This window comes from Onychomys torridus, chromosome 1, assembly GCF_903995425.1.
Source record: "Onychomys torridus chromosome 1, mOncTor1.1, whole genome shotgun sequence".
NCBI classification, from domain to species: Eukaryota; Metazoa; Chordata; class Mammalia; order Rodentia; family Cricetidae; genus Onychomys; species Onychomys torridus.
The window spans coordinates 125,469,842-125,495,077 of NC_050443.1; the positions used below are offsets into that span (position 1 = coordinate 125,469,842).

General features: G+C 56.3%; 3 protein-coding genes and 1 non-coding gene across 11 annotated transcripts in view; 3 read left to right on the forward strand and 1 right to left on the reverse strand.

Moving 5' to 3' along the window:
* The window catches only part of Pcnx3 (pecanex 3), a 25,163-nt gene extending 18,661 nt beyond the window's left edge, over positions 1-6,502 (reverse strand). For 2 of the 7 annotated variants that reach the window (XM_036202235.1, XM_036202219.1), the window contains exons 1-12: positions 6,435-6,502; positions 6,145-6,258; positions 4,525-5,751; positions 4,020-4,207; positions 3,692-3,791; positions 3,550-3,589; positions 3,355-3,450; positions 2,014-3,141; positions 1,468-1,591; positions 1,162-1,340; positions 663-753; positions 198-303 (exon numbers count right to left, since the gene is read on the reverse strand). In XM_036202235.1, the coding sequence (XP_036058128.1) occupies positions 198-303; positions 663-753; positions 1,162-1,340; positions 1,468-1,591; positions 2,014-3,141; positions 3,355-3,450; positions 3,550-3,589; positions 3,692-3,791; positions 4,020-4,207; positions 4,525-4,677 (2,205 nt within the window). In that variant the 5' untranslated portion in view covers positions 4,678-5,751; positions 6,145-6,258; positions 6,435-6,502. The other 5 variants (XM_036202226.1, XM_036202182.1, XM_036202200.1 and 2 more) reach the window with 4 other exon arrangements.
* On the forward strand, positions 5,479-20,306 carry Map3k11 (mitogen-activated protein kinase kinase kinase 11). 2 transcript variants are annotated; one of them, XM_036202255.1, is made up of 10 exons: positions 5,479-7,566; positions 12,117-12,297; positions 12,447-12,595; positions 12,681-12,856; positions 12,956-13,199; positions 13,666-13,779; positions 14,569-14,704; positions 14,800-14,888; positions 17,898-18,278; positions 19,440-20,306. In XM_036202255.1, the coding sequence occupies exons 1-10, from the start codon at positions 6,825-6,827 to the stop codon at positions 19,775-19,777; spliced, it is 2,550 nt and encodes an 849-aa protein (XP_036058148.1). In that variant the 5' UTR covers positions 5,479-6,824; the 3' UTR covers positions 19,778-20,306. The 2 variants fall into 2 exon arrangements, with proteins under 2 accessions (XP_036058148.1, XP_036058139.1); XM_036202246.1 differs by having other exon boundaries at positions 5,481-7,566; positions 14,797-14,888.
* A 1,283-nt stretch (positions 20,307-21,589) lies between these two features.
* On the forward strand, positions 21,590-24,690 carry Kcnk7 (potassium two pore domain channel subfamily K member 7). Its single transcript, XM_036203132.1, has 3 exons — positions 21,590-22,437; positions 23,690-24,088; positions 24,302-24,690. Exons 1-3 carry the CDS (start codon positions 22,125-22,127, stop codon positions 24,532-24,534), a joined length of 945 nt encoding a protein of 314 aa, XP_036059025.1. The 5' UTR covers positions 21,590-22,124; the 3' UTR covers positions 24,535-24,690.
* Positions 24,691-25,049: 359 nt separating this feature from the next.
* LOC118576910 lies at positions 25,050-25,214 on the forward strand. The gene has a single exon (XR_004944106.1). It is a non-coding gene; the product is annotated as a U1 spliceosomal RNA (small nuclear RNA).
* The last annotated feature ends 22 nt before the right edge of the window (positions 25,215-25,236 follow it).

Here is a 25,236-nt window from a genome sequence, read left to right on the forward strand (position 1 = left end):
TGTGCAACCTCTGCCAAGCCATTAAAGGCCCCCGTGGCACAGTGGCATCCCCAAGCTCTTCCTGAGGGTAATCTATCCCTCCTGGGATGCCCAGGCCAGCCCTAGTCATCTGCTTACATGCATCTTGTCCCCTGCCCTCCACACCACCTTCCAGAGCTGCTCCTCACCTCTGGGATCTCCAGGGGCACCCTGCGCACCTGCATACCCTGAAGAACCACGGGCCTGGGCTGCAGCAGGTTCAGGCCTCCAGTGGCTTCAGGCACATCAGCTGAGTGGAAGCTGGAGGAGTGTGAGTGACGGTCCCTGTGGGTACAGCAGCAGCGAGGGGGAAGGCCATGGGCAAACCCTGCCAGGCAAGTGGGGATGCCTGCCCCATGGCTGGGACGTCCAAGGGGCAGGAACACCAGAGTCAGAGGAAGGAGACAGCACAAGTGTCTCTCTCGGAGGCCCTGGCCGACATGTGAAAGCTGTACTTCCTCCGCCCTCCTCCCCAGGAAGCCAGTACTATGCTTCCTAGACTTGGAAACCTGGCGTGACTGCATGTCCCAGCCTCCTTATCATCTTCCCCTCCCAGCCCTGTGCTGCCCCACCATAGCAAGAACACTAGGTTCAGGTGCTCCCCAGAGACGCAGCCTACCAGGCCCTCCAGCCTGGAGACTCACCAGGCTCCATTGGCTGCCTGCTCCCCTGGCTGTCCCACAGGGTTCTCGTAACCACCTCCAGCTAGGCCAAAGGTATACGACCGCCGCACACCTGGGACAGAGGCACAACGGCACTGTCAAGGACGGATCTAACTGGGCGTCAGGGCCAAGGAACGCGGAGGAGCCCTGAGGTATGTCCCCTGCCGTGACAGCCCAGCCCTGGGGACCAAGTGTTAGGCAGGTAGGGGCCTAAAGATGCAAAGCCTGAGCCCTGTGGTCAGCCTGCCTTGGATATGGCTCGGTTCTACCACTAGTTCAGCCTGTGGCTTCAGATGTGCCTCGGCTTCCTCATCAACAGGGCAGGGATGGCCACACCCACACCTCAGAGATGCTTCAAGGGTGACATCAGGCAGCTCAGGTAAAGCACTTGCCGCAGAGCCAACGGTGCTGTGGGTGAGCGCGGAGCCACCATGCTGGGGAGCACGGAGGACACTCGCTGGCTGGCTCGGGAAGGGCTTACCACTCTCGTCGTAGAAATAGTGCACGGCGCCCTCGGAGGTGTCATCAAAATTGCTGGCTTCATGGACGTTGGGGCCAGCTCGGGTGAGCAGCAGGGAAGAGGCGAAGTGCAGAGCTGAGGGCAGAGTCAGTGCCCGGGAATGGGAAGCAGCCCGGCCCCGCTGAGCCTCCTGCAGGCTGCTGGACAGCAGGAGCCCTAAGTTAGCACCAGGAAGAGCCAGCCGGCCCCCCTGCCCTGCGGCGGCCCCCCTGCCCTGCCCTGCCCTGCGGCGGCCCCTCTGCCCTGTGGCGAGGGGCAGACGCTCACCTGGGTGGTGAGCCCGTGACAGAGGCTGGAGGGGTGGGGTTGCTGCCAGCGTTGTGTCGTCTCCGAACAGCCTGAGCCCGCCTCACGTTGCTTGTGCGTTCCCGCTGACCTGGGTCCTCAGGTGCTGCCCGGAAAGAAGCCCCAGGCATAAGTGACAGGCTGGGCTGGGCTGGGCTGAGGACAGGTGCTCCAGCATGGTAACCCTTGGTCTCAGGAACCCTGCCAGGGCACCAGCAGGCCATTTGTGCCTGAGCTTTCTCATCTAGATGAGACAACGATCTGCCCGGCCCCACTGGTGGGCAGATGGAGAAGTGTGTTAGATGATGTCCTCAGGGAACAGACGCTCAGGTGCTCACCACAGGACCTGGAGCCAGGCAGTTAGTTGGGCTCTGCTGACCCACCATTCTTAACCACTAAATCCACATCCATCTGCCTCCTGACATGGAGGCTAAGCTGATGCTGACTAGCTCTGCTGCAGCCTGCCCTTTACCCCAGCTCAAGCCTCCCAGGTCTCCACCCTCACCCTCACCCCTGGGGTCCACTCACCTCCCCCCACAGCACCTTCCTCCAGCAGCTCCCCCCGCCAGCCAGGCTGGTTGGCAGCAGGCCCCCTCCGGGCTTCGGCAGGCAGCACAGCAGATTCACCAGCAGCCAGCTCCATGCCAGGCTGGGCTTCTAGCTCAGCCTTGGAGCCAGCCAGGGGAGCTCTTAAGACATCACCTCCTGCCCCATCCATGCTCAGCACACGCGCATGAGTTTTGCCACTGGCAGTGCTGGGGGTCCGCTGGGTCCCATAGGGTCGCTTAGGGGGCACAGCGGTTCCTTCTTCAGCCCCATGAGGGGCCCGCCGCTTCCGGGGACCCCCTGCTGCACCCCGGGAGCTCTCAGGGGAGTAGCAAGAAGTAGATGAGGAGCTGTCAGTACTGTAGCGGCGCTGAGACCGGAGACTGGATGCTGGACTCAGCTCACTACCTTCGCTGGTGTCTTCATCTTCAAAAAAGCCCGAACCCTCAAGCAAGGGCCGTCTTGGGGCACGGCCAGGTGGAGAGTGTCCTCGCGTGGGGGGCCGCCGTTTGTTAGGCCGAAGCAGGGCCAAGTCCTTAGGCCGCACAACCAGGAGCGGCTCAGCTTGGCCCGGTGGCGTCCCTGCTCCAATGACTGTGTCAAAAGAGCGAAGTGTATCATCGGAGGGGACCCCAGCATCTGGGGAGGCAGGCAGCTCAGCCTCTGAAGGAGGATCTGTGTCGCTGCCCTCAGGGGCATGCCCACCAGGGGGGCTGTCCAGGTGTGTAGAGTTGGTTTTCTCACTCTTGAAGCTGCTCAGGGTCTCCCTGTCAGTGCCACTGAAGCAGGAATCTGAAGAGCCAGCTTTCTGGGGGGTGGGGTCACCTGAGCCCCTCCGGTCCAGGGGCTGGTAGCCTCCAGTTCCTCGACACTGTTCCCGTCGGCTGCTGGTCCTCACTAGAGCCCGGTCAGGCCGGGTCAGGGTCAGGAAGCTCTTGCTTAGCTCCTGGCTGAGGCTCCCCTTCAGTAAGGGGCTCATGGGAGTGTCTGCCACACTGCTCCCACCCCAGGGAACACCATCTCCAGCCAGGGGAGAACGCTCTGAAGAGTCCGTGCTGGGGAGAGAGGGGTCTGGGACAGCCCCTGGGGGTGTCTGGGGAAGGTCTCCAACTGTCAGAAAGAGGAAGACGGGAGGGGAGAAGGGGATGTGGCAAAGGCAACTAGTGATTAAGGGGACCTCACAACCTCTATTTTCCCGAGGGTACGGCCAGGAGAGGAACACTAGGGGGGTCCCATCCAGGAGCAATGTAGCCAAAGTTGGGATGAGACAAGCACAAGCCATGAGATGTTCCTGACAGCCCCCTGCCCTACGTGTCCACTCACTCAGTTTCTCTTGAGAGCTGAGCTTGAGCATCTCTCGATCGGCAGAAGTCACAATCACATTGTTACTCCCCTGCTCCCGTACCAGCTCCTTGATGTCTATAACCACAGCACCAGGATTGTCACCAGGACCCTGGCGTCCTCTATGACCTCCTGTTTCACACCACCATGATCCAGCCCAGAACAGCAGCCACCTACCTCTGAGAGGCCCAGAATCCTCCATCCGGGGCAGCAGCTCCTGAGAGGACAGGAGAGAGAACACAAATGAACAGAGGAAGAAGCAGGCTTGGAACTGGCTCCCAGGACAGCAGTAAGAGGAGTCCAAGACTGGCCTACTCACCGAAACCTGGTTGAAGCCAAACACGGAATGCTGGGAACTGCAGCGTACAGGGGGTGTGGAACTTACTTTCCGGAACACTGTCATCTCCACACCGGGGTCCCTGCAACAGAGAGAGCAGTTAAGCGTAAGCTCTCAGCTAACCTCTCTTTACTGTTTCCCACCATCCTTAACACGCCTTCCACCTCAAGGCTCCCTTTTACAGCTCTAAGATTGCCTGCAGTAAGTGCTTGGAGCCAATATTTCCTCAGCCCTCTCTAACTTCCCAGACACAGACACGACACCGGCCCAGAGAAACGACAATCACTGGGGTAGCCAATGCCCTACCCACCTGGGAAGACTGTTGTCCCCCTGGGCAGCCTCTTCTTCCTGCTCCCCCATGGTGGAGTTCCGTTTCTCCACAATCTCACCCTGGTCAAACATGGCGTGCAGGCGATAGTTCACAGTCTTGATGGCAGCAAAGATGACAGCTACCACCAGGCAGTACACTCCAGCCACCATCAAGCTGGGGGGCAGGACCTGGAGGTGACAGAAGCACGCTCCCGTGAGGGTGTACCTGCAACCGCTGTCATGACTAGGATTCACCAGTTTACAAACTCCATCACCCCTCATGCAACAGCCCAAAGACCCCGTTAGGAGCTGTTTTCTGTTTAACCGGAGAAATGGATTCAATGAGGCACTCGAGGTAAAGACTTGGTCTTCCCTCTACACACGCCCAAACACTACAGTGACTAGTTTAACACTCCAGGGCTCAAGACACGGTGCCCATCGCTGCCGTGCCCTCGCTGCTGGGCTGCCCTCCCTCTCCCAGGTTACAGGTGGTGGCAGGCTCTCACCATGTACAGCAAGAAGGGAAAGATGAGCAAGAAGATCCAGACATAGAGATGGAAGCAGTTGGAGAAGGTGCTCTGATGCGGGTCGAAGAACCAACCTCCAGTGAGCGAGGCCCACACCCCCTGGCGCAGGATCTGCAACACCTGAGACCCCATGGCCCCGCCGCTGCTGCGCACGCCCTCCTCCCGGGACCCTCATGGGGGCGGCCCCCGGCCCATGCCCCGCCTGGCGCCCGAGGGTCCCGGGATCTGACCGAGGGCTCACGCCATGGCCTCCCCGCAGCGGGGGAGGGTACTGGTGGGGCGAGGGCACGGGCAGGGGGCGGGGCCGGCCCAGGCAGGCAGCCGGATCAGGCCGGGATACAGGGGTGGGACTGCATCAGAGGCGGGGCCGGGGCCCCCTCGGGAGGCCCAGAACTGTGGCGAAGGGCCGAGCTTGAAGGCAGACGCAGGGCATGGGCTGGGCACCCGTCGGCGGCATCCAGAGGTGGGCGTGGAGTGGGCGCCCTCGGAGTGCAGGTGGTAGCTCTCTTGGCTCCGAACCTGGGACTGCCTTGGAACGCTGAGGTCCACTTCCGGGGTCGCGGGTCACTCTCTTGGGGCTCTGCGTTCGCCCCGCTTCTACCGGTGCCGGCGCAAAGGGGAGGCCGGAAGAAGGAGCCGCGAGCTGCCAGCCTGCGTTGGCGCATGCGCCCGTTAGGACTAGTTGGGACCCGGAAAAGGAAAACCCGGCGGCAAAAGTGCGCAGGCGCAGAGAAGTAGCGAAGTGACGGGGTGCCGGGGCGTCTTAGGCGTGCACGCAGTCTAAATCTGGAGCGCCCCCAAAATGGGAAGCGGTGTGGCGCATGCGCACGCCCTGGTGACTCGCCATTGGGTACCGGCCTTTGCGCTTTTCCAAAGCCTTACAGGAGTGGGTAAAAGCTGGAGGCCGGGACTCCTCACGGCTACTTCCAGTGTGCGATGCCGGGTCACGCCCCCAACGCGGGCCGCCCCTCGTAGTGCCAGACCGTTAGTCTAGCCTTGGGCCCCCTCTACTTCCGGGTCAGAGCCCCGACGACGCGGAGAGGGACTCCTGCAGAGCAGGCCTGAGTAGTTGAACAGGATGGCATAGTTCTTCTTAAAGTGACAGACACAAGGCAAGTGAGTGTAACCAGCGAAGAGGCTGTTGGAGGCTCTTCTACGCTGAATCCAATCCCGGGCAGAGTTCTGGTCAACAGCTGCGGTGTCTACCTGTTGGGGAAAGAGCAGGAAAAAGCGAGTTGTCTCTCGGGTGAAAGGAAGAGAGTTTTAAACGGCTCCAGGAGCTCGAGGTGGAGCTAGTTCTGAAGTTCCAATCTTCCCTGTCCCCACCCCCTCTAGCACTGCAAAGCAGGGTATGTGGTTCTCTCATCTATGAAAAGAACGAAGCTTAAGGAGGCCTGCACCTTCGTAGCCAAGACCAGACTCGGGGTTGGGGGCAATCGCAAGCGCGACTTTGCGGATGAGAGCTCAGACACAAGGGTTGCTGCCTGTCTGCAGAGATCCGCCTTGGATCCGCCCTGAGCAGCGGAGGACCTAACCTAAGGCTTTTCTTCTTAGAGTTGTGATGGGGGGTGGGTGTGTGAGCGGGGCGCCCGGGACTACCTTGCCCGCCTTCTCCTCCTCTTGGCCAATCTCCCCGGGAACTCCCGGTCCCAGCCGCGGGGAGCCTCCGGGAGGGGAGCGGTGCAACCCGCCCGCGTCATCTGATGCTGTTTCCTGCAGGAGGGAGAAGAGCGGAAAAAAGTGAAACTCCACCCTCCACCTCTGCCTCCCGCCCCCGGGGCCAAAGTACAAAGGGAGGAGGAAGAAGGGAACGGGGTCGGAGCTGTTGGGGCCAAAGGCACTAGCCCGACAAGAGTAGCTTCGGCTCAGCTGGGGACTTTTCTCTTCACCTCCTGTGCCTGAAGACGCAACCAGAGTCCCGGCGCTGACCCTGGCAGGCCCCACCTTACAGTAGGCGGGCGCTGGAGCCAGCTTCCCGGGACTGCTTCGGGACCGAGGGACTCTCTGTCGCTCCAATTCAGCCATGGTGAGGCGCCGGAGGCCAGGGGGCCCCACCCCTCCAGCCTGACCACACTGCCCTCGGTGCCCTCCTCCAGAAGCCCGAGATGCGGGGGGCCGGGAGGCGACACTCCTGGCTCCCCAGAGAGGCGTGGGTCTGGGGCTGAGGGCCAGGGCCGGTATGCCCAAGTTCCGGCACTAGGGCCTCAGAAGCCAGCGGGGGTGGAGACCACGGGCACCCGAAGAAAGTCCCCCATACATTCCAAAGCTGGCTCCGGGCCATGGAGCCCTTGAAGAACCTCTTCCTCAAGAGCCCGCTGGGGTCATGGAATGGCAGTGGCAGCGGGGGCGGCGGGGGTAGTGGTGGAGTCCGGCCGGAGGGGTCCCCGAAGGCGGCAGCAGCTTATGCCAACCCCGTTTGGACAGCCCTGTTCGACTACGAGCCCAATGGGCAGGACGAGCTGGCCCTGAGGAAGGGCGACCGTGTGGAGGTGCTATCCCGGGATGCAGCCATCTCGGGAGATGAGGGCTGGTGGGCGGGCCAGGTGGGTGGCCAGGTGGGCATCTTTCCATCCAACTATGTGTCTCGGGGTGGAGGCCCACCCCCCTGTGAGGTGGCCAGCTTCCAGGAGCTGCGACTGGAGGAGGTGATCGGCATCGGCGGCTTCGGCAAGGTCTACCGTGGCAGCTGGCGAGGGGAGCTGGTGGCTGTGAAAGCAGCTCGCCAGGACCCTGATGAGGACATAAGCGTAACAGCTGAAAGTGTTCGCCAAGAGGCCCGACTTTTTGCCATGCTGGCACATCCCAACATCATTGCCCTCAAAGCTGTGTGCCTGGAGGAGCCAAACTTATGTCTAGTGATGGAGTATGCGGCTGGTGGGCCTCTCAGCAGGGCCCTGGCTGGTCGGCGTGTGCCCCCCCATGTGCTGGTCAACTGGGCTGTGCAGATTGCCCGTGGGATGCACTACCTGCACTGTGAGGCATTGGTGCCTGTGATCCACCGAGACCTGAAGTCCAACAACAGTGAGTTTCTAGGGGCATGAAGCAGGGGGAGGGGAGGCCAGGGGCATTGCCCAGCCAGGGCCAGGTGTGCACACCTCCTCCTAACCCTTAGCTAAGCCTAGTGGGGAGATGAAGTCAAGAATTCCTTCCTGAAAGGAGTATTAGATATCCAGGGATACCCATAGCCTATCAGTGACCCCAAAACAGGAACCCCAGGCACCTGGCAGATTTCCGCCTCTGTCCTAGAAGTCCGTGATGCCAACCTGCAGCTGTAGTTTGGACAAGCTTTAAAAAAAAAAAAAGCCAGCTCTCAGGTGGGCCATCAGCATCCTGCCTAACCATGGTCACCACCTAGGGAAGTCCCCCGGAGGCTGCTACTCCAAGCCTTCCCCTTCCCTGAAATTCATAAACATGATGTTGCTGCTCTCCCCTCACCTTAGGCAGCTCCTTCAGGATGGAGATCTCAGAAGGGAAGACCTTCCTCCCTGCTGGGAGATCAAGGCTGGCCCATCCCACTCTTCCCTGACTGCATAGTCACAAGCCAATTGCTTCAACTCAGAGCCTCAATTCCAGCCTCCCTAGAAAGAGTGGTGAGGGCCAGAGCAGCGTAATGGCTTTCAAAAGCCCTGACACAGGATGCACAGCGGGCAGTGGGTCCTCAGCCAGTGATGTAGATATTTTCTGGCAGGATGGCCAAGAGGGAATCAGGCAGTAGGGCTGGTAGTGCCTAGTGAAGGGAGACTCCTCTCTCATACTCCCATTCATAGGAGTTGTCATAGGCCAAAGACACGTCAGTGACAGGTGCAGACGGTTTCCTGAAGTGGGCAGGTTTCAAGCCAGTCCAAAACAGGCAGCATTTAGTGAGGTGCCTGGTTGGTGTCTGGGCAGGGCCTGACAACAGTGCAGGCCCAGAGGCAGGTCCAGTGATGTGGGGACACCAGGACCTGGGTCTGCTGGGAAAGGCAGGGAATGGAGTGGGAGCAGGTGCCCAGTGGGATGACTGGAGAGGAAAAGCGTGGTGAGCCGTAAAGAGGATCAGCACGGGCATTTGATTCTCTTGGCTGTGGCTTCCTGTAAAGCAGGAGCTAGAGGGAAGTAGCAGAAGCAGTAATAGTCAACTCCTTGCCAGAGTTGAGCACCGCCCCCCCATCGTCCATACCGCAGAGTGGGCCCTAGCCACCCAGGGACCCCACTCCCTGCACTAGCCTGAGGGGGATTCCCCAAAGGCCCAGGGGGTGGGGGCTCCTGTCTTCTGTTTTTCCTCCGTTCTCTTTCCAGAAGAAAATGGAACAATAGTCCAGGCCCCTGCTCCCCACCCTCTACACCGCTTCCTGTGTTTCCTGCTGCCCCTGGGCTGGCTTCCTGCCCCAGCTCCAGCCCCTGTTCCCTCCCTAGCCCAGCTGCCTGCAGGGGAGGAAAGAGCTGGGGGTGGCGGGGTTTCAGGAGAGGAAGGAGCCAGGGATTGCCCCCCCCCCAGCCCGCCTGGGACCTAGTTCCCCGCTCCCCTCTCAGTCTGGGTGGTGGTGGAGGGCAGGCAAGGTGCCCTCAGCCTGAGTCTGACATCCAACTTCACAGACGCGGTCCTAGGCCTGAGTTGCCGTCTGTGGGATTGGGGTGGGGGGAGTCCCTGGGATGGGGGGGCTCAGGCAGTAAACAATGGCATGATTTTCCTGGACAATGGGGGCCTTGTGAGAAAGCCTGGCTGGGAGAGAAGGGGGAATTCTCTAGGCCCACGAGTCACAGGACTGACCAGCCAGCCCGGCCTGGACCTGACCTCCCCAATTCGCCCCCAAAGAACCCCCCCCAAGTTAACCCAGGCCTCCTAGAAAGGAGAAGTAGGGACCGACCGTGAGAGGGAAGAGGAAGAGGTGTGAGCTGGCCAGGCTACTCCCTAGCCTGACAAAGGCCAGGAGGGGGTGGGGGCAGAAAGGAGGTGACTATAGGCTTGCCCCAAGGCTTGGGCTCTCTAGCCCCCACTAGGTGGCCACTGACCTCCCATGCCCAAGGTCTCAGTCAGACATCAGAACAGTAACTTAGGTTGTGAGGAATTCAGGACCCAGGCAGGGTGCAAAACAACCTAGAAGAAACACTGGGGATGCAGAAGTGAGATGCTTGGCAAATACCAGAGTGGAGAGTGGCGAGGTAGCAGAATGCCACAGATACAAAGTCCTGAGACTGCTACCTCTTTGTGAAATCCAGATTCCCCAGCCAAAAAGAGGGAGGTTGGCTCTCCTTCCTGAGAAAACGGTGCAGAAAGTGCTTTGCCTGTCTGTAGGCACCCACAGGTGGCTGGAGACCAGGTTAAAGGCTGGGAGGGGTCCTCAGTGGAGGGGTGGGTCCTGGCTCCACAGAGCCTGTTCTCTGCATCCTGCCCCAGCCTGTCCGGTCCCTCCTGAGAGGAGCTCCTACAGGCCCAGCAAGGGTCCCTTCAGCAGCCTGACCCGGGGCTGGAGGCTGGAGTTAGGGTTAAGGGTGGAGAGGAAGGAGTGAGCGGAGATCGTGAAGGCAAGTGATAGCAAGAACAATCTGCCAGCTGTCAGGCTCCAGGCTTTTAAATGTCTGAACTGGTCTAAGACTCCTCGACAACCCCGTGAGATACATTTGTTGTCATCCTACGTTGTCTGTGCCAGACTCAGTCCCAATCCAGAAGAGGGGCAGGTGGAGTTCAGGACCCTACTCTGAATTAGGAGACTGAGTCTGCCCAGCATGGGGCAAACAGACTAACAGCCACACTCTGTAGAGCGTGACAGTGCTGTCTCGCCTAGATGCCAAGTTTAAAAGATGCCATGCAGGAGTGGGGCTGGCACTGGAAGAGACGGAGGCAGCCCAGGGGTGGTAAGGAGAGGCAGAGAATGGGAGAGGCTGCAAGGAAAGAGAGACACCCCCCCCCAATGGAGGGTTTAGGGCGGGCTTAGGCAGCAGTACCAAATCACCCATGAAACTTCAGGGCTTGGCCAGCAGTGGAAACGGGGGTCCTGGATTCAGGCTTTCAAAGGTGAAAACCTGGTCTGACACCTCCACCAAGAAGCCACCTAGGTGCCCTTCCCGTCTCCCTCACTCTGAGCACCTATCATGTCCCCATCGCAGCCCTGACATCCTGTGCAGGAGAGCTGGAGGATGTGCCTGACTCATGTTCAGAACAGGTGGTCCTGCTCACCAGGAATGGACCCTTGAGGATTCTGTGACTTTGTCCTCCTGATGCTCCAAAACTTGTCACTTAAGCTGGGGTTTTTTGTTATTGTTTTTTTTTTTTTCTTTGTTTTTCATGACAGGGACAGGGTTTCTTTGTGTAGCCCAGGCTGGCCTGGAACTCACTCTGTAGCCCAGGCTGGCCTGGAACTCACAGAGATCCTCCTGCCTCTGCCACCTGAGTGCTGAAGTTAAAGGCATGCGCCACCACCGCTGCTTGAGCTGTTTTTACCCTGGCAAGTGATTTCTGAGTTGCTACCCTTCCTCCTTGTCCTGAGAGTGGCAGCCACACTTGGGTCAAAGCCCTGCTAAGTCTGACCAAGAGCCGTCACCCCCCCTTTCTCTTCACACCCAGCTCCCTCTGTAGATACCTTCTGGAGTCTTCTGCTGTGAGAAGCTGTGATAGTCATGGTGCTGGGGGCTCCAGCACCTGCAGGCTTTTGCTCACTGAGGGCTTCCCCAGCCTAGGTTCCAGTTCACACTCCTGCCTCAGCAAAGTGGCAAGACATACATTCAACAGGTTTCTCTCTCTCTCTCTGTTTTTTTTTTTTTTTTTTTTTTTTTTTTTGCTTTTTGAGACAGGGTTTCTCTGTGTAACAGCCTTGGCTGTCCTGGAACTAACTCTGTAGCCCAGGCTGGCCTAGAACTCAGAGATTCACCTGCCTCTGCCTCCTGAGACACCTTGCCTGGCTAGGTTTTTCTTGAAAGCAGAACCACCAGCACTGAGAATCTACCACAATACAGTTTTAATTCCATTCAGTGTCAGGAGAAAGCTAGAACATTAGCTTTGCAGCCCTAGGCTGAATGGAATCTCTATTTGCTATGACCTTGATCAAGACATTTCTCTACCTGTAAAATGGGAATAATTTGCCTGACGGTGGTGGTGCACACCTCTAATCCCAGCACTCAGGAGGCAGAGCCAGGCAGATCTCTGTGAGCCAGCCTGGGCTACCAAGTGAGTTCCAGGAAAGGCTCCAAAGCTACATAGAAAAACCCTGTCTCCAACTCCCCCCCCCCAAAAAAAAAGGGAATAATTCCTGTTTGTATCATTTGGTTTAGTTTGGCTTGTTTATTTTAGTTAGAACTAAGTGTTAAAATTTAGCTGTATCATTCAGAGGAGGAGAAAAAACAACTTAGAAATCCCTTGCAGTAAATGTTTGCCACAGTTGTAATCTCTGAAGGGTCGTCACACACCCCCACCCTCCACCCCACCCACCCCACCCCCCCCCCCGCCAGCTGTGAGCTTCTGGAAGCAAAATCAGTCATCTCTATGTACTTAGTACCTGGCCCGGACCTCTATCAGATGCGTGCCACGTGCTCTTCCCCAAGCTGCTGTTAGCCCTCTTTTCCACACCCACAGTCCTGCTCCACTTTTTCCCCAGTTCTGCTGCTGCAGCCCATCGAGGGTGACGACATGGAGCAAAAGACCCTAAAGATCACCGACTTTGGCCTCGCCAGAGAGTGGCACAAAACCACCCAGATGAGTGCTGCAGGGACCTATGCGTGGATGGCTCCTGAGGTCATCAAGGCCTCCACCTTCTCCAAGGGCAGCGATGTCTGGAGGTGCGGCCCGGGTTGGGGCTGGGCGGCTGAGAAGGGGTGCTTAAGACTAGGGGTGGCCAGGCAGGCTGAAGCCGGAAGGGCCCCAAACCATTTAATTACTCCTTGCTTTGGAGTGAAGAGAACACACAAATCCCTTGTCTCCCCTCCAGCTTTGGGGTGCTGCTGTGGGAACTGCTGACTGGGGAGGTGCCCTACCGTGGCATAGACTGTCTTGCAGTAGCCTATGGTGTGGCCGTCAACAAGCTAACATTGCCCATCCCGTCCACCTGCCCTGAGCCCTTCGTACAACTCATGGCCGGTAAGAGGACAGGCTGGGCAGGTGAGGGGGAAACTCCCTAGCCCGGACACATATACCCACAGACTCTCTTATCCTGCCCCATTAGACTGCTGGGCACAGGACCCCCACCGCAGGCCCGACTTCGCCTCCATCCTGCAGCAGCTGGAGGCGCTAGAGGCGCAGGTCTTACGGGAGATGCCACGGGACTCCTTCCATTCCATGCAGGAGGGCTGGAAACGCGAGATCCAAGGCCTCTTTGACGAACTGCGGGCCAAGGAAAAGGTGGGAGGACCCCAGCGATACAAGATGGGGCAGAGGATGAGGTGGGAGGTCTGAGTCAATGCTTGGCTGACCCCACCTCCTTAACTGTCCGGAGCACAGGAACTACTGAGCCGCGAGGAGGAGCTGACGCGCGCAGCACGCGAGCAGCGGTCCCAGGCGGAGCAGCTACGACGGCGCGAGCACCTGCTGGCCCAATGGGAGCTGGAGGTGTTTGAGCGCGAGCTGACGCTGCTGCTGCAGCAAGTGGACCGAGAGCGGCCACACGTGCGCCGCCGCCGCGGCACCTTCAAGCGGAGCAAGCTGCGGGCGCGCGACGGTGGAGAGCGCATCAGCATGCCGCTGGGTAAGAGGCGGGGCTCCGGGATGCCTGTCCGCCGTTGGCTGCGGGTGTCCGGGGGTGTGGTCAAGCTTGTCTGCTGGCCGCTTTGGGATTGGTTTGGGGTGTTGGTGGAAGGCTGGAATAGGGAGGGGTTTATTTTTCTTCCTGTGGGCGGGTTCTGATGGGAATATTTGCATGTCCAGCTACTAGTGGCTGCCAGTGGCGCTCCTGAAAGTTCTGAGGACTAGAGGGTGGGGCCGGTCTGTCTGCACAGCAAACTAACTTATATCTCCCTGTTAGTGGGTGATGGGGGTCAACTACTCGGCTCTCTTTATTGAAAGCCTCGAGGCAGGAATGCAAGGAAGCACCCCCAAGCACACAGCCACTGATGCCACTACTGGAGAGGCCTGGGATCCTCCCACAGGTCCCTGAGGTTTGGAGGGCTCCCTCTTCACAAACCTGCACCTGCCCTCTCCTTTTCCAAACCCAGATTTCAAACACCGCATCACTGTGCAGGCCTCTCCTGGCCTTGACCGGAGGAGAAACGTCTTCGAGGTTGGGGCTGGGGACTCGCCCACCTTTCCTCGGTTCCGAGCCATCCAGTGTAAGAAACTTGTTCTGCGCTGCCTTCCTCACAGCCCCGAAAACTACCCGTTAGGCAGTGGATCCGTCCTCCTCACTATATTCTGTCCTCTGCTTCCAGCCTCTTCATCTAGACTTTTACCTGTAAATTCTCTGCCCCCCCTAAAAAAAACTTTACTTTTTCTCCCCAATGAGGTAATTATATAATATCATGATTTGGGGTTGTTTTGTTTTGTTTTTGAGACAGAGTCTTAAAGGCCTGTGCCACCACACACCACCATATTTGTTTTTGTTTTTTTTTGTTTTTGTTTTTTGTTTTTTTTTTTTTGTTTTTTTGAGACAGGGTTTCTTTGTGTAGCAGGTCTGGCTGTCCTAAAATTTCCTCTGTAGACCATGCTGGCCTTGAACTTAACAGAGATCCACTTGTCTCTGCCTCCCGAGAGCTGAGATTAAAGGCACTAAAGGCACCACCGCCCAGTGGGCCATACAGTCTTTATTTTCCTGAATGCTTTGCAAATATTAACTCAGTAATTCTAGTGGATTGCTAAGTGTAGATGAGAAGATTGAAATGAGTAATTTGCCACATGGGCAATAAGTGGCAGAGCAAATATTCACACTCAAGCAGTTGAGGGTGATTTGCTAACTGAGAAGTCGTGAAGGTCAGCTGGAGGATTAAATACATGCTTCCACTCCCTGCTGGCCCAGGGCCTAGACCTACCTATCCCACCGAAGCCCAACCCAGCTGTCCGTCCTGGCTGGTACGATGCAGGAGGACAAGGGTGGACTCAGACCTTATGGTGTTCCCTTATAGTGGAACCTGCGGAGTCAGGCCAGACTTGGGGTCGCCAGTCCCCTAGACGTCTAGAAGATTCAAGCAATGGAGAGAGGCGTGCTTGCTGGGCCTGGGGTCCCAGTTCCCCCAAGCCTGGGGAGGCCCAGAATGGGAGGTAAGTGTCTGAGTGTATCCAGTCCTGCTCCTGTACTCTTCTTTGGAGGTTAAGACTCACACAGCATGCCTTCTCTGCCCCTCCCTGTCCAGAAGAAGGTCCCGCATGGATGAAGCCACGTGGTACCTGGATTCAGATGACTCGTCCCCATTAGGATCTCCTTCTACCCCCCCGACACTCAACGGTGAGTAGCTTTGTCTCCCTATCGGATCTTGCTTAACTCTGTCTGCGGGCACTTGGGTAGACGTTGAGAAGCCAGCAGGCAGAGATGGAAGCCTGTCTTTAAAGCTCCCACTCAAGACTAGGAAACTAAAGCCAAAGCTGCACAGAAGCAGACCTGGAGGCCAGGGCACCAGTCCAGCCTCCAGACTCTCACAGGTGGACTTGCCTGAGGCCTCGGCTTCTAGAGGCTAGCCTCCTGTCAAGGACCTTCTGCAGCTCTGGGCAGCACTGTGGCCTCAATAGGCCCAGAGAGGACAAGAAGCAGGGAAGGAACGATCTCCCCCATTTGCTTCCCAGAAGAGGCGGCACTATACTGGTGGGCAGCTTCCACAGTGCTTTTCAGAGTCCCTTCTGTGGATCCAGGGGTGGAGAAGAGGACAGTGAGACAAGGCTAGAAGAGGTCTGGGACTCCCATCTGCATCTCGGGGAGTCAGGACTTCTGTCTCTGTGATGATAACGGCCTCCCTGTGAGGGTGACGACATGTCTAACCCTGTGCGTGGGGAACCAGTATTCTCCCCATGCTAGATACAAGGATGTTGAGGCTCCACGCAGGGAGTATGCGACCTCAAACCCCCAGCTAAGGACTCCAGCCAAGAGAAGCTGTGGCTTCCATATTCTCAGCTGACTTCCTGGGAAGCATTCCTTCTCTCTACAGACTACTTAGGAAGCGAAGTGGGGCTCCCAACACCAGAGGAAAGAGGGCTCAGCTCAACACTGCCCAGACTCCACAGAGCCAAGAAAGTGGTGGTTTGTCTATGGGACCTTATTCCAACCTAGGAACCATTCACAGGGATCCCAGCCCTGCCTGCTGCACACAGCAGAATGTAGACCTTAGACCCTATTTTAATGGCTTTGAGACTAGAGCCCTGCTCACTCAGCTGGGCCCAATAGCTGGGTCCTTTCCATTCAGCACTCACACACATCGCCATCACCACCTTCTGCCTGTGTCTGTAACATTAACAGCTAATATTGGCTTTCTCCTGTCTGCTGAGTGGAGGGCATCATTGGCTCACTTTACAGAGGAGGCACAGAGAAGTTAAGTTCTTTGCTGTAGGGCACTGGCAGAGCCAGGATTTGAACCCTGGCTGATCCGACTCTGGAGGCAGGCTCTTCAGCTTCCCTCTACTAAGGTTTTGTTTTGTTTTATTACGTGTGTGTGATTTTTTTTATATGTGTGGGTGTTTTGTCTGAAAGTGTGTTTGTACACTGTGTGTATACATTGCCTGTGAACACCACAAGAGGGAAGAGGGCATCAGATCCCTGAAACAGAACTTACAGAAGGTTGTGAGCCTCCATGTGGGTGCTGGGACTTGAACCCAGGTCCTCTGGCAGAGCAGCCAGTGCTCTTAACCGCTGAGCCGTCTCTGCAGCCCCGCATGTTTTGCTCCCACAGTTGGCTGTTGTATGAGGGTTGAACTGAAAACTGGAGGACTAGGGGATTGGATTTGTTTGTTCCAGAATGTACCAGGAGGATTCGAGGGCCTCTGAACCCAGGTGGTCAGATCAATCCTGTCCATGTCCTGCCAGGCCCTCTGGCCACTCTTTGTGAGAGGACACCACCACCCCAGCCTAACTGCTGACCAGGCCTGCACTCTTGCTACCATCTGGGTCCAAACACCCACAATCAGGAAGCTGGCTGAGAATAAGAACTGGGGTCTCTTAGAGGACCCACAGGCAGAGCATCTCATGCATAGGCCACTACCAGGGATCCCTAGATGAAGCTTCTGGGCCTTAGGAACCTGGTCACAGAGAGTTGTCTGGCAACCTGCAGTAGCCTATGTTGACGGAAAACCGCCTACGGGGTATTGCCAGGAGCCACTCACCAGCCAGCCTAAAGCCCCTTGGAAGCAAGGTCACCTTTGTCTCCAGGTCTCCTCAGTAGCAGTCATTCAGGAACTTAGAAGCAAATTTAAGTCCTAGGCGACTTACCCTGGAGTCACTGAGCTCGGAGGGCCTCTGTTTCTCAGAACTGACTTCAGGAGCTGTTCAGCCTGCTGGGTTCCAGGCTCCACCCTCACTTCCCTCTTTTCATTTTTCCCCTGCGTAGTTAATACTTTTAGACTCTTTTTTACATTTCTATTACTATTTTGTTCCTAGAGATCCACTGCCCTCTACTGGCCTCTGCAAGCACGGTAGTAAATACTCATACAAATAAAATATACATTATTTTTATTTTTTTAAAGATTTATTTATTTATTATGTATACAGCATGTATGCCTGCAGGCCAGAAGAGGGCGCCAGATCTCATTACAGACGGTTGTGAGCCACCATGTGGTTGCTGGGAATTGAACTCAGGACCTCTGGAAGAGCAGTCAGTGCTCTTAACTGCTGAGCCATCTCTCCAGTCCCACAAATAAAATATTTTTTTAAAAAAAGAAGACTCCCTGGGCCAACAGAACTCCAAGCTAAATCCTGTTCACAGCAGAAGCTCACAATCCCCGGCCTTACATTTCTGTCTCTAGCCAACCCAGATCTCCAGACTGGTCAGCTAGGTGCCTGGCACCAAGAGGGAGGACAAGGGATTAGAGCAGGGAGGGCTTTGATGATAATGCAGAGTGAGGGATTTTGAGGACAGCTGGCAAGGAGGTACAGGAGAGAATGAGTACCTGAGAAGGTCAGGTGGAGGTCACGTGACCCTCCAGACCCTCCTATGTAGGGCTTTAAACAAGCCTGACTGGAGGGGGTGCCCTATGAGAAGTTGCAGCTACTCTGAGGAAGTGATCTGTTTCTGCTTGGAGGATAGCTTCTACAACTGCTTCCCGACTTTGCCCCGGCCCTCAGACCCCTTCCCCTTGGCCGACTGTGTGTGGTAGGGAGGTTCTGCAGACCACTCTACAGATAGAGCCCAGAAAGATGGCAGTAGGAAGCAGAACTCAGTTCTTGTTCCAAAGCCACCCAGGGGTCCCGAGGATGCTCGCCCGGCAGGCATACTATCTTCCATCTAACTACCCATGCCACGGCTGCCCACAGGTAACCCTCCACGGCCTAGCCCGGAGCCAGAGGAGCCACGGCGGTCCGGGCCCACAGAGCGGGGCAACAGCTCCGGGACTCCCAAACTGATCCAACGTGCGCTGCTTCGGGGCACCGCTTTGCTGGCTTCCCTGGGTCTTGGCCGTGACCTGCAGCCTCCTGGAGGCCTGAGCCGTGAACGGGGGGAGCCCCCACCAGCACCACCCCCTGCACAGATGCCCTCACCCTGCCCAGCCGAGATGCCCTCCACCCCGCTCATCCGCCTCTCACCCACAACACCCAATGCCCGTGGCTCACCCACTCCTGCACCCTTATTGCTGGACCTGGGTGTTCCCTCAGGCCAGCCTTCAGCCAAGAGCCCTCGGCGGGAAGAGACACGTGGTGAGTGACCCTAAGACCGAGTGTGAGATAGAGAGGCCCTCTGAGAAGGGAGGAGGCTAGGAACTTAGAGGATCTCGGGCAGCTGCTGGGGACCCAAACCAGATCCTTAGGCGCTGGGACCACTGGTAGAGAGCTCTAGGCTCAGCTGTGAAATAATAGAAATCTCCCTAATGGTGCCAGACTTGTTGATTAGTTAGGCCAACTACTGTAACCATTACAGTACTTATAGTCTGTGTATCAAGCATTCTTTTTTAATTAATTTATTTTTATGAGCTTTGACTTGTGTTTCTGCTTGAGTATATGTCTGTGTGAGGGTATCTGATCCCCTGGAACTGGAGTCACAGACAGTTGTGAGCCGACATGTGGGTGCTGGGCATTGAACCTGGGTCCTCTGGAAGAGCAGCCAATGTTCTTAACCCCTGAGCCATCTCTCCAGCCCTGTATCAAATATTCTTTGTTGTTTTTTTGTTGTTTGTTTTTGAGACAGGGTTTCTCTGTGTAGTTTTGGTGCCTGTCCTGGATCTTGCTCTGTAGCCCAGGCTGGCCTCGAACTCACAAAGATCTGCCTGGTTCTGCCTCCCGAGTGCTGAGATTAAAGGCATGCACCACCACCGCCCGGCCCCTCAAACATCCTTATACTCAGTTTTTAGATGAAGTACTTTTGTTGCTTGTTTGAAGCAGGGTCTCCCTGTGTAGCCCAGTCCTCCTGCCTCAGTGTCCCAGGCTCCGAGATGACAGGCAAGTACCACCATGCCAAGCTAAATGAGGAAATTAATTGGTTTTTACACTTATTTATTCATTGTCGGGGGCACACATGCCACAGTGCAAATGTGGGTGACAACTTTCAGGAGTTCTCCTTCCAGCCCTGGGTTCCAGGGTTTGAACTCGGGTCATCAGCCTCAGCAGCAGGCACCCTTTACTGCTAAGCAGTCTGCAGCTTAGATGAAGCCAAGCCAAGGAGCACAGAGCATAGAGATGTAAAGGCTCAGGGCTCCCATGGCTGGTAAGTCACCAAGCCCAGAGGAGTCACATCATAGAGCATGAAGCCTTAGAATCATAGCTCACAGTACAGCCAGAAGCTTAGACCAGAGCAGGGCAGTTCCTTCTGGGGAAAGAACTGTTAGTAGATGTTTAACCGTGTACCCCTTCAAAACTCCATAGGAAGAACTGTCTCACCCCCACCAGGAATATCACGCTCGGCTCCTGGCACCCCTGGAACCCCTCGATCACCACCCTTGGGCCTTATCAGCCGACCTCGGCCCTCACCACTCCGTAGCCGTATTGACCCATGGAGCTTCGTGTCAGCTGGGCCACGGCCTTCACCCCTGCCCTCTCCACAGCCTGCGCCCCGACGGGCACCTTGGACCTTATTCCCAGACTCAGATCCCTTCTGGGACTCCCCACCTGCCAACCCCTTCCGGGGAGGCTCCCAGGACTGCAGGACGCAGACCAAAGATATAGGTGCTCAGGCCCCGTGGGCACCAGAAGCAGGGCCTTGAGTGGGCCAGGCCACACCCCCACGCTCCAGCTGCCTTAGAGGAGGCATATCATACACTGGAAGAGGAGCCATGCAGGCCTCTGTGGCTGCCTTGGTTTCCCCCAGGGACCTTGACCCCTTGCGGGGGTCAGGAACACTACACTGCACAGAAAGCCTTCACACTGGATGGGGGGGCTACACCCCGCATACCTACAACCTGTAGGTCCCCTGACTTACCTGCCCCACTGGGGCCTGACACTGTACCTAGCTGGTTGGGAGGACCAGAGCCTGTCTCAGGGAATTGCCCCGGAAGTGGTGCAGGGAGGAGGGGGAGGTACAGGGGAGAGGGGCTGACCTCAGGTGTCACCAGCACTTTGGACCAAGTCCTGTTACTGTGGCCCCTGCCCCCAAGGCCTAGTTCCTGGACCCCCTTCCCTGGAGGTTATCAGAGCCGGGGCCCTCTGGGTGCCTTTCTCCTGCCCCAGCCAAGGTTGGGGCCTTGGCCTGGGGAGCCAATGAAGCCAAATAAACTCATAAGCTGTCTCCCCAAATGCAGTCTGTCACCTTTCTTGGAGGTAACCCAGTGTCCTTGTCCTCATGCCCCTGAAGCAATGAGCAGATAAACAGCCCAAGACAAGTCTAGAATGCCTGTGCCACACTTCTCTCCTAGGGTCCATGTCTGTCTCCCCAGCACTACAAATACCCATCTCCTCCACCTTCTGACCATTGCCAGGCTTTGTCCACTCCACATTCCACTTGAGCATTTCTGCCATTCAAGTGAAGCTTTGCCCTGCTGCTCCCTGCTGCTGGGTGGTCCCTGCCAGTGGGGACCCAGCTACAATACCATCATCTCTAGCAATCCTTCCCAAGCCATGCCATCCCCACACTAGGTAGATCTTATGCCCATAGCCTCTGGGAAACATCTTGAGGGATTGCTCTGGATTTGTCTCTAGGCCATGGATGTGCCCACCAGGTATGGCAGTGACCCACCCTGGCATTCTTGACACTGCTTGGAGCTTCTGCCTCACCTCCCACCCACTGCCTGAGGCCAGGGTCCCTCCATGGTTTATGAGTGAACCCACTGACACATGGCAGCCAATCCTGGTCTGTAGTCCAGCCAGGCAGAGAGGCACGAGGTCCCCAACAAAAGCTGGGATAGGAAGTTTGGCACCTGTCCAGAGCGCTCTTACCCCATTTTCTCCACAACTACTTCCAACTAATCCCACAATTCTTTCCCACCCTCTGCCTAGACCAACACTGTTCCACCCAGAGTGCCATAGAATTCTCTAGAGATTTCCCTGGGTCCACTGTCCCAGAAAGCCTGTGTCCTCAGACCCTTCCTCTTGATTACTATGACTGACTTATGTAATTTTAATTTTTTTAATTTTATTTATTTTGAGACAGTTTTACTCTGTAGTCCTAACTGACTTGGAACTCACTATGTAGATCAGGTTGGCCTCGAACTCACAGAAATCCACCCTTCTGCCTCCCAAGTGCAGGGATTGAAGGTATGTGCCATCACACTTGGCCCTATATACTTTTTTAAACATATAGAGATGGTTGTTTTGCCTGCATGTATGTCTCCACCACAAGTGTGCCTGAAACTGGAGGAAGCAAGAAGGCTCAGATCTCCTGGAACTGGGGTTATAGGCAGTTGTGAGCTGCCATGACGTGCCAGCAATCAATCCCAGGCCGCTGGAAGAGCAGCAAGCGCTCTTTACAGCGGAACCATCTTTTCAATGCCACAACTGGCTCTTGTTCTGTTCTGTTTCTCTAGACAGGGTTTCTCTGTGTAGCTCTGGCTGTTCTGGATCTCACTCTGTAGACCATGGTGGTCTCAAACTTGGGCTTGCCTCTGCCTTCCAAGGGCTGTGATCAAAGGTGTGCGTTACCACAGCCCGGCTCGTAACTGGCTTCTTATTCTCTGGTTGAAATATTGCTCCCTCCAAAGAGTTTTCCTGAGAAGCTTGCCCTCCCTGGTGCTTTCTCAGCAGATTTCTTGTATGAGCCCCAGGAGGGGAGAAACCTGTGTCTGCCCTCTTCTCTGGGGCCTGAATGAGTGAACTGGAGCAGATACATGGCTGAGGAACTGTGGCTGTGAGTAGGTGTGAGGTCCTCTCCAGGCAGCATTTGCTCACCCGCTCTTCCACCACAGTGCCTTCCTCCACCTCCCCCCAGTGCCTGGCTGCCATGTCTGGCCCCAGAAACTGGGAGGCTCCATCTCACCTCCCTCTATTCACACCCCAGTCATCTCAGCCACCTACCCACGCACCACCTCCTCCCAGCCACACCCGCCCTTTGCAACCCCTCCCTGGTGGCTCTGGTGACTTTAGCCAGCTCCCTCACCACCCCAGACTCAGTTGCATGCCATGGGGAGTCTGAAACCCTGGGCCAGATACCTGCTCCTGGTTGTGGCCCACCTGCTGGCCCTGAGCCTTGGGGCTGCGGTGCTTCAGGCCTTGGAGGGGCCTCCAGCACTCCAGCTCCAGGCCCAGCTCCAGGCTGAGCTGTCTACCTTCCAGGCAGAGCACAGGGCCTGCTTGCCACCCGAGGCACTGGAGGAGCTGCTAGGTGCGGTCCTGAGAGCACAGGCCCATGGAGTTTCCAGCAACGGCTCAGAGGCAAGCAACTGGGATCTGCCCTCAGCTCTGCTCTTCACTGCCAGCATCCTCACTACCACCGGTAGGCCACCACCACCAGGCGACCTAGGAGGAGGACCTGAGGGCCCTAGAGTGCCGCCCTTCCCCCCGTCCCAAAGCTCCAGACAAAGCCAAGGCTCTATCAGGCCTGGCATCACAACTGGGGCTCCCCTACACAACACACCCCAACTGGTGCCTCCACTTAAGCTGCCAGGAGGGGAGTGGCCTCCCCAGCCCCACCCCTATGCCCTCTGAATCCAGGAGAGAAGCCCAGATCACATAGGCCTGAAGCCAGGCAAAGAATACGACAGGGTGGGAGATATTCTTGATGGAGAGATGCTGTAGGGAACACAGCTTAGCCACCCTCGGAAGAGGGTGAGGAGAGGAAGTACTGATGTGCTCTGAGCCCAGGGCTGATGAAATTCCTGGCTAGGAGAACAGCATGTGCTCAGCCAGGCACAGGGAAATGGAAGTCCTAGGGATCGGTTTGGTTTGGTTGTCCTGCAAATGGTCTCCATACTTTTTAAAGTGAGATGTGTATTTCTAACTTCTTTTCCAATTGGCTGGAGCAGAATGGGCCCTGCCTCTAGATCACACGCCCTCTGGCCCACCCGGTCCTCACTGCTCTCTTACCTCACCTCTGATTCCTATGAGCTCTGGAGTTTACAACCTGTGAACCCTGTTGATCCTGTTCTCCCAGCATGCCCCGCTCTCCCACCTCTCCTTTACTGCTGCTGTCTCTCTGCCTCTGACTTTTCAGAACTTCTTGTTTTCTTGCTTGCGTCTCCCACTGTAAACCAGGGTCAGGCAGATTTGGATTCAATGGGGCACAAGATACAGCACACAGAAAGATGGCTACACACGTGGGTAATGACATCAGACGGCACCTCACAGGGTGTAGATTTGGAAATAGTGGTTAAGAACAGAACAGCTAAGCCTCAGGATGGCGGTGTCAGGCTAAGAGTACATCAGTTGTAGAGCCTAGAATGCATGAGGCTCTAGGTTCCATCTGAAGTACAGAGAATGGGAGAGAGGAAGGGCCTTTCAAAGACAGAACAGCAGTTCTAAGTTGTTCCAGCTGCAAAAGGCCTAGACGAATGTCTTCAGGATTAATTTCCCAGAAAAGACAACAGGGACCTGCCCACCATCCATCCAGTCAAAGAGAATCCCAGCCTGAAGCGTTCATGACATTTGGCTACCAGAAGGCAGACTTCTGTGGGAGCAGATGGAGAAAAATGTGACCCCAATAGGCATCCCACTCAAAAGCTGGCTGCCCAACGTTTTCTCTTTTTCAGGTTATGGCCACATGGCCCCACTCTCGGCAGGTGGAAAGGCCTTCTGTGTGGTCTATGCAGCCCTTGGGTTACCAGCCTCCCTAGCACTTGTGGCTGCCCTTCGCCACTGCCTGCTGCCTGTGTTCAATTGCCCAGGCGCCTGGGCAGCTGTTCACTGGCGGCTGGCACCAGCGCGGGCTGCCCTGCTCCAGGCAGCAGGACTGGGCCTCCTGGTGGCCTGTGTGTTTGTGTTTCTGCCAGCGCTGGTGCTGTGGGGGACACAGGGGGACTGCAGCCTGTTGGAAGCCGTCTACTTCTGTTTCGGCTCACTCAGCACTATCGGCCTAGGGGACTTGCTGCCTGGCCACGGACGTGGACTGCATCCAGCCATTTACCATCTTGGACAGTTTGCACTTCTGGGTGAGTCCAGAAAAGAGGAGGGTAGAGGAGCCTGAACCACATACAACTCAGGGAGAGATCCTACCCTGGGGCACAAAGTGGGTGTTGTAGTCCAAAGAACTCCAGAGGCCACGTTGGAGTTGCAATAGTACCAGGGTGGATCATCACTCTGGGAAGTGGGTGGGGAGCACTGTGAGCACCCTAAGAGCTGCCCTAACTAGCTCTTCTCCCCAGGCTATTTGCTCCTGGGGCTCCTGGCCATGCTGTTAGTGGTAGAGACCTTCTCGGAGCTGCCACAGGTCCGCGCCATGGCAACATTCTTTGGGCCCACTGGCTCTAGAACAGAAGAAGACCAAGATGGCATCCTAGGCCAAGATGAGCTGGCTCTGAGCACCATGCCTCCTGACCCGCCAGCATTGGAGCAAACCATTCCAGCATCCACATCAGAACAGACCCCAGCTTGCTAACACAAATCGGGGACAGGGCTCCAGCTCTTTACGTCAGAGGACCTTGAGCGGGAGGCCCTGAGGAGTGCTGGGGAGCACAGCAGGAAGGGGTTATGGGTACCAGGATGTCAGGGGACAATGTTAACTTAAAAAATTAAATGGGCTGCTTAGTGTGCACCAGGAGGTTCTGGACTCAATCTTCCCACTCTGGAAAAGAACTCAAATGTGTGAGTACATGTACATCAACCCCCAAAAAAAATCTGCTGTGGGGGTGGGGGGGGTTTGCACTCACATGTGGAGGCATGGAGCATGTCTGGAGGTCAAAGGACACGTCTGTGGATTTGCTTCACCCGTTTGCCTTTAGGTGGTTCCAGAGATTGAACTCAGATTCTCAAGCTTGCCCAACAGACGGTTTTACCCACTGGGCTATCTGAATGACCCATTTCAACTTTTTTCTTTAGAACAATGTAACCCAGGCTGGCCTTGAATCCACAGAGATCTATCTCCCCAATGCTAGGATTAAAAATATGTGCCTCATACTTACCTGGCAGGGGAGATACCATGATTTACGAAGGTGGTTTTCCTAGGGCAAGGCTTATCCATTGCACTCCAGATGTGCTGACCCCTGTGATTTCCCCCAATGCAGGAAACTCGACTGCATCATTTGTGGTAGTGGGGGACTGCGTTCGCACTCTCCCTTTATAATAATAATAATAATAATAA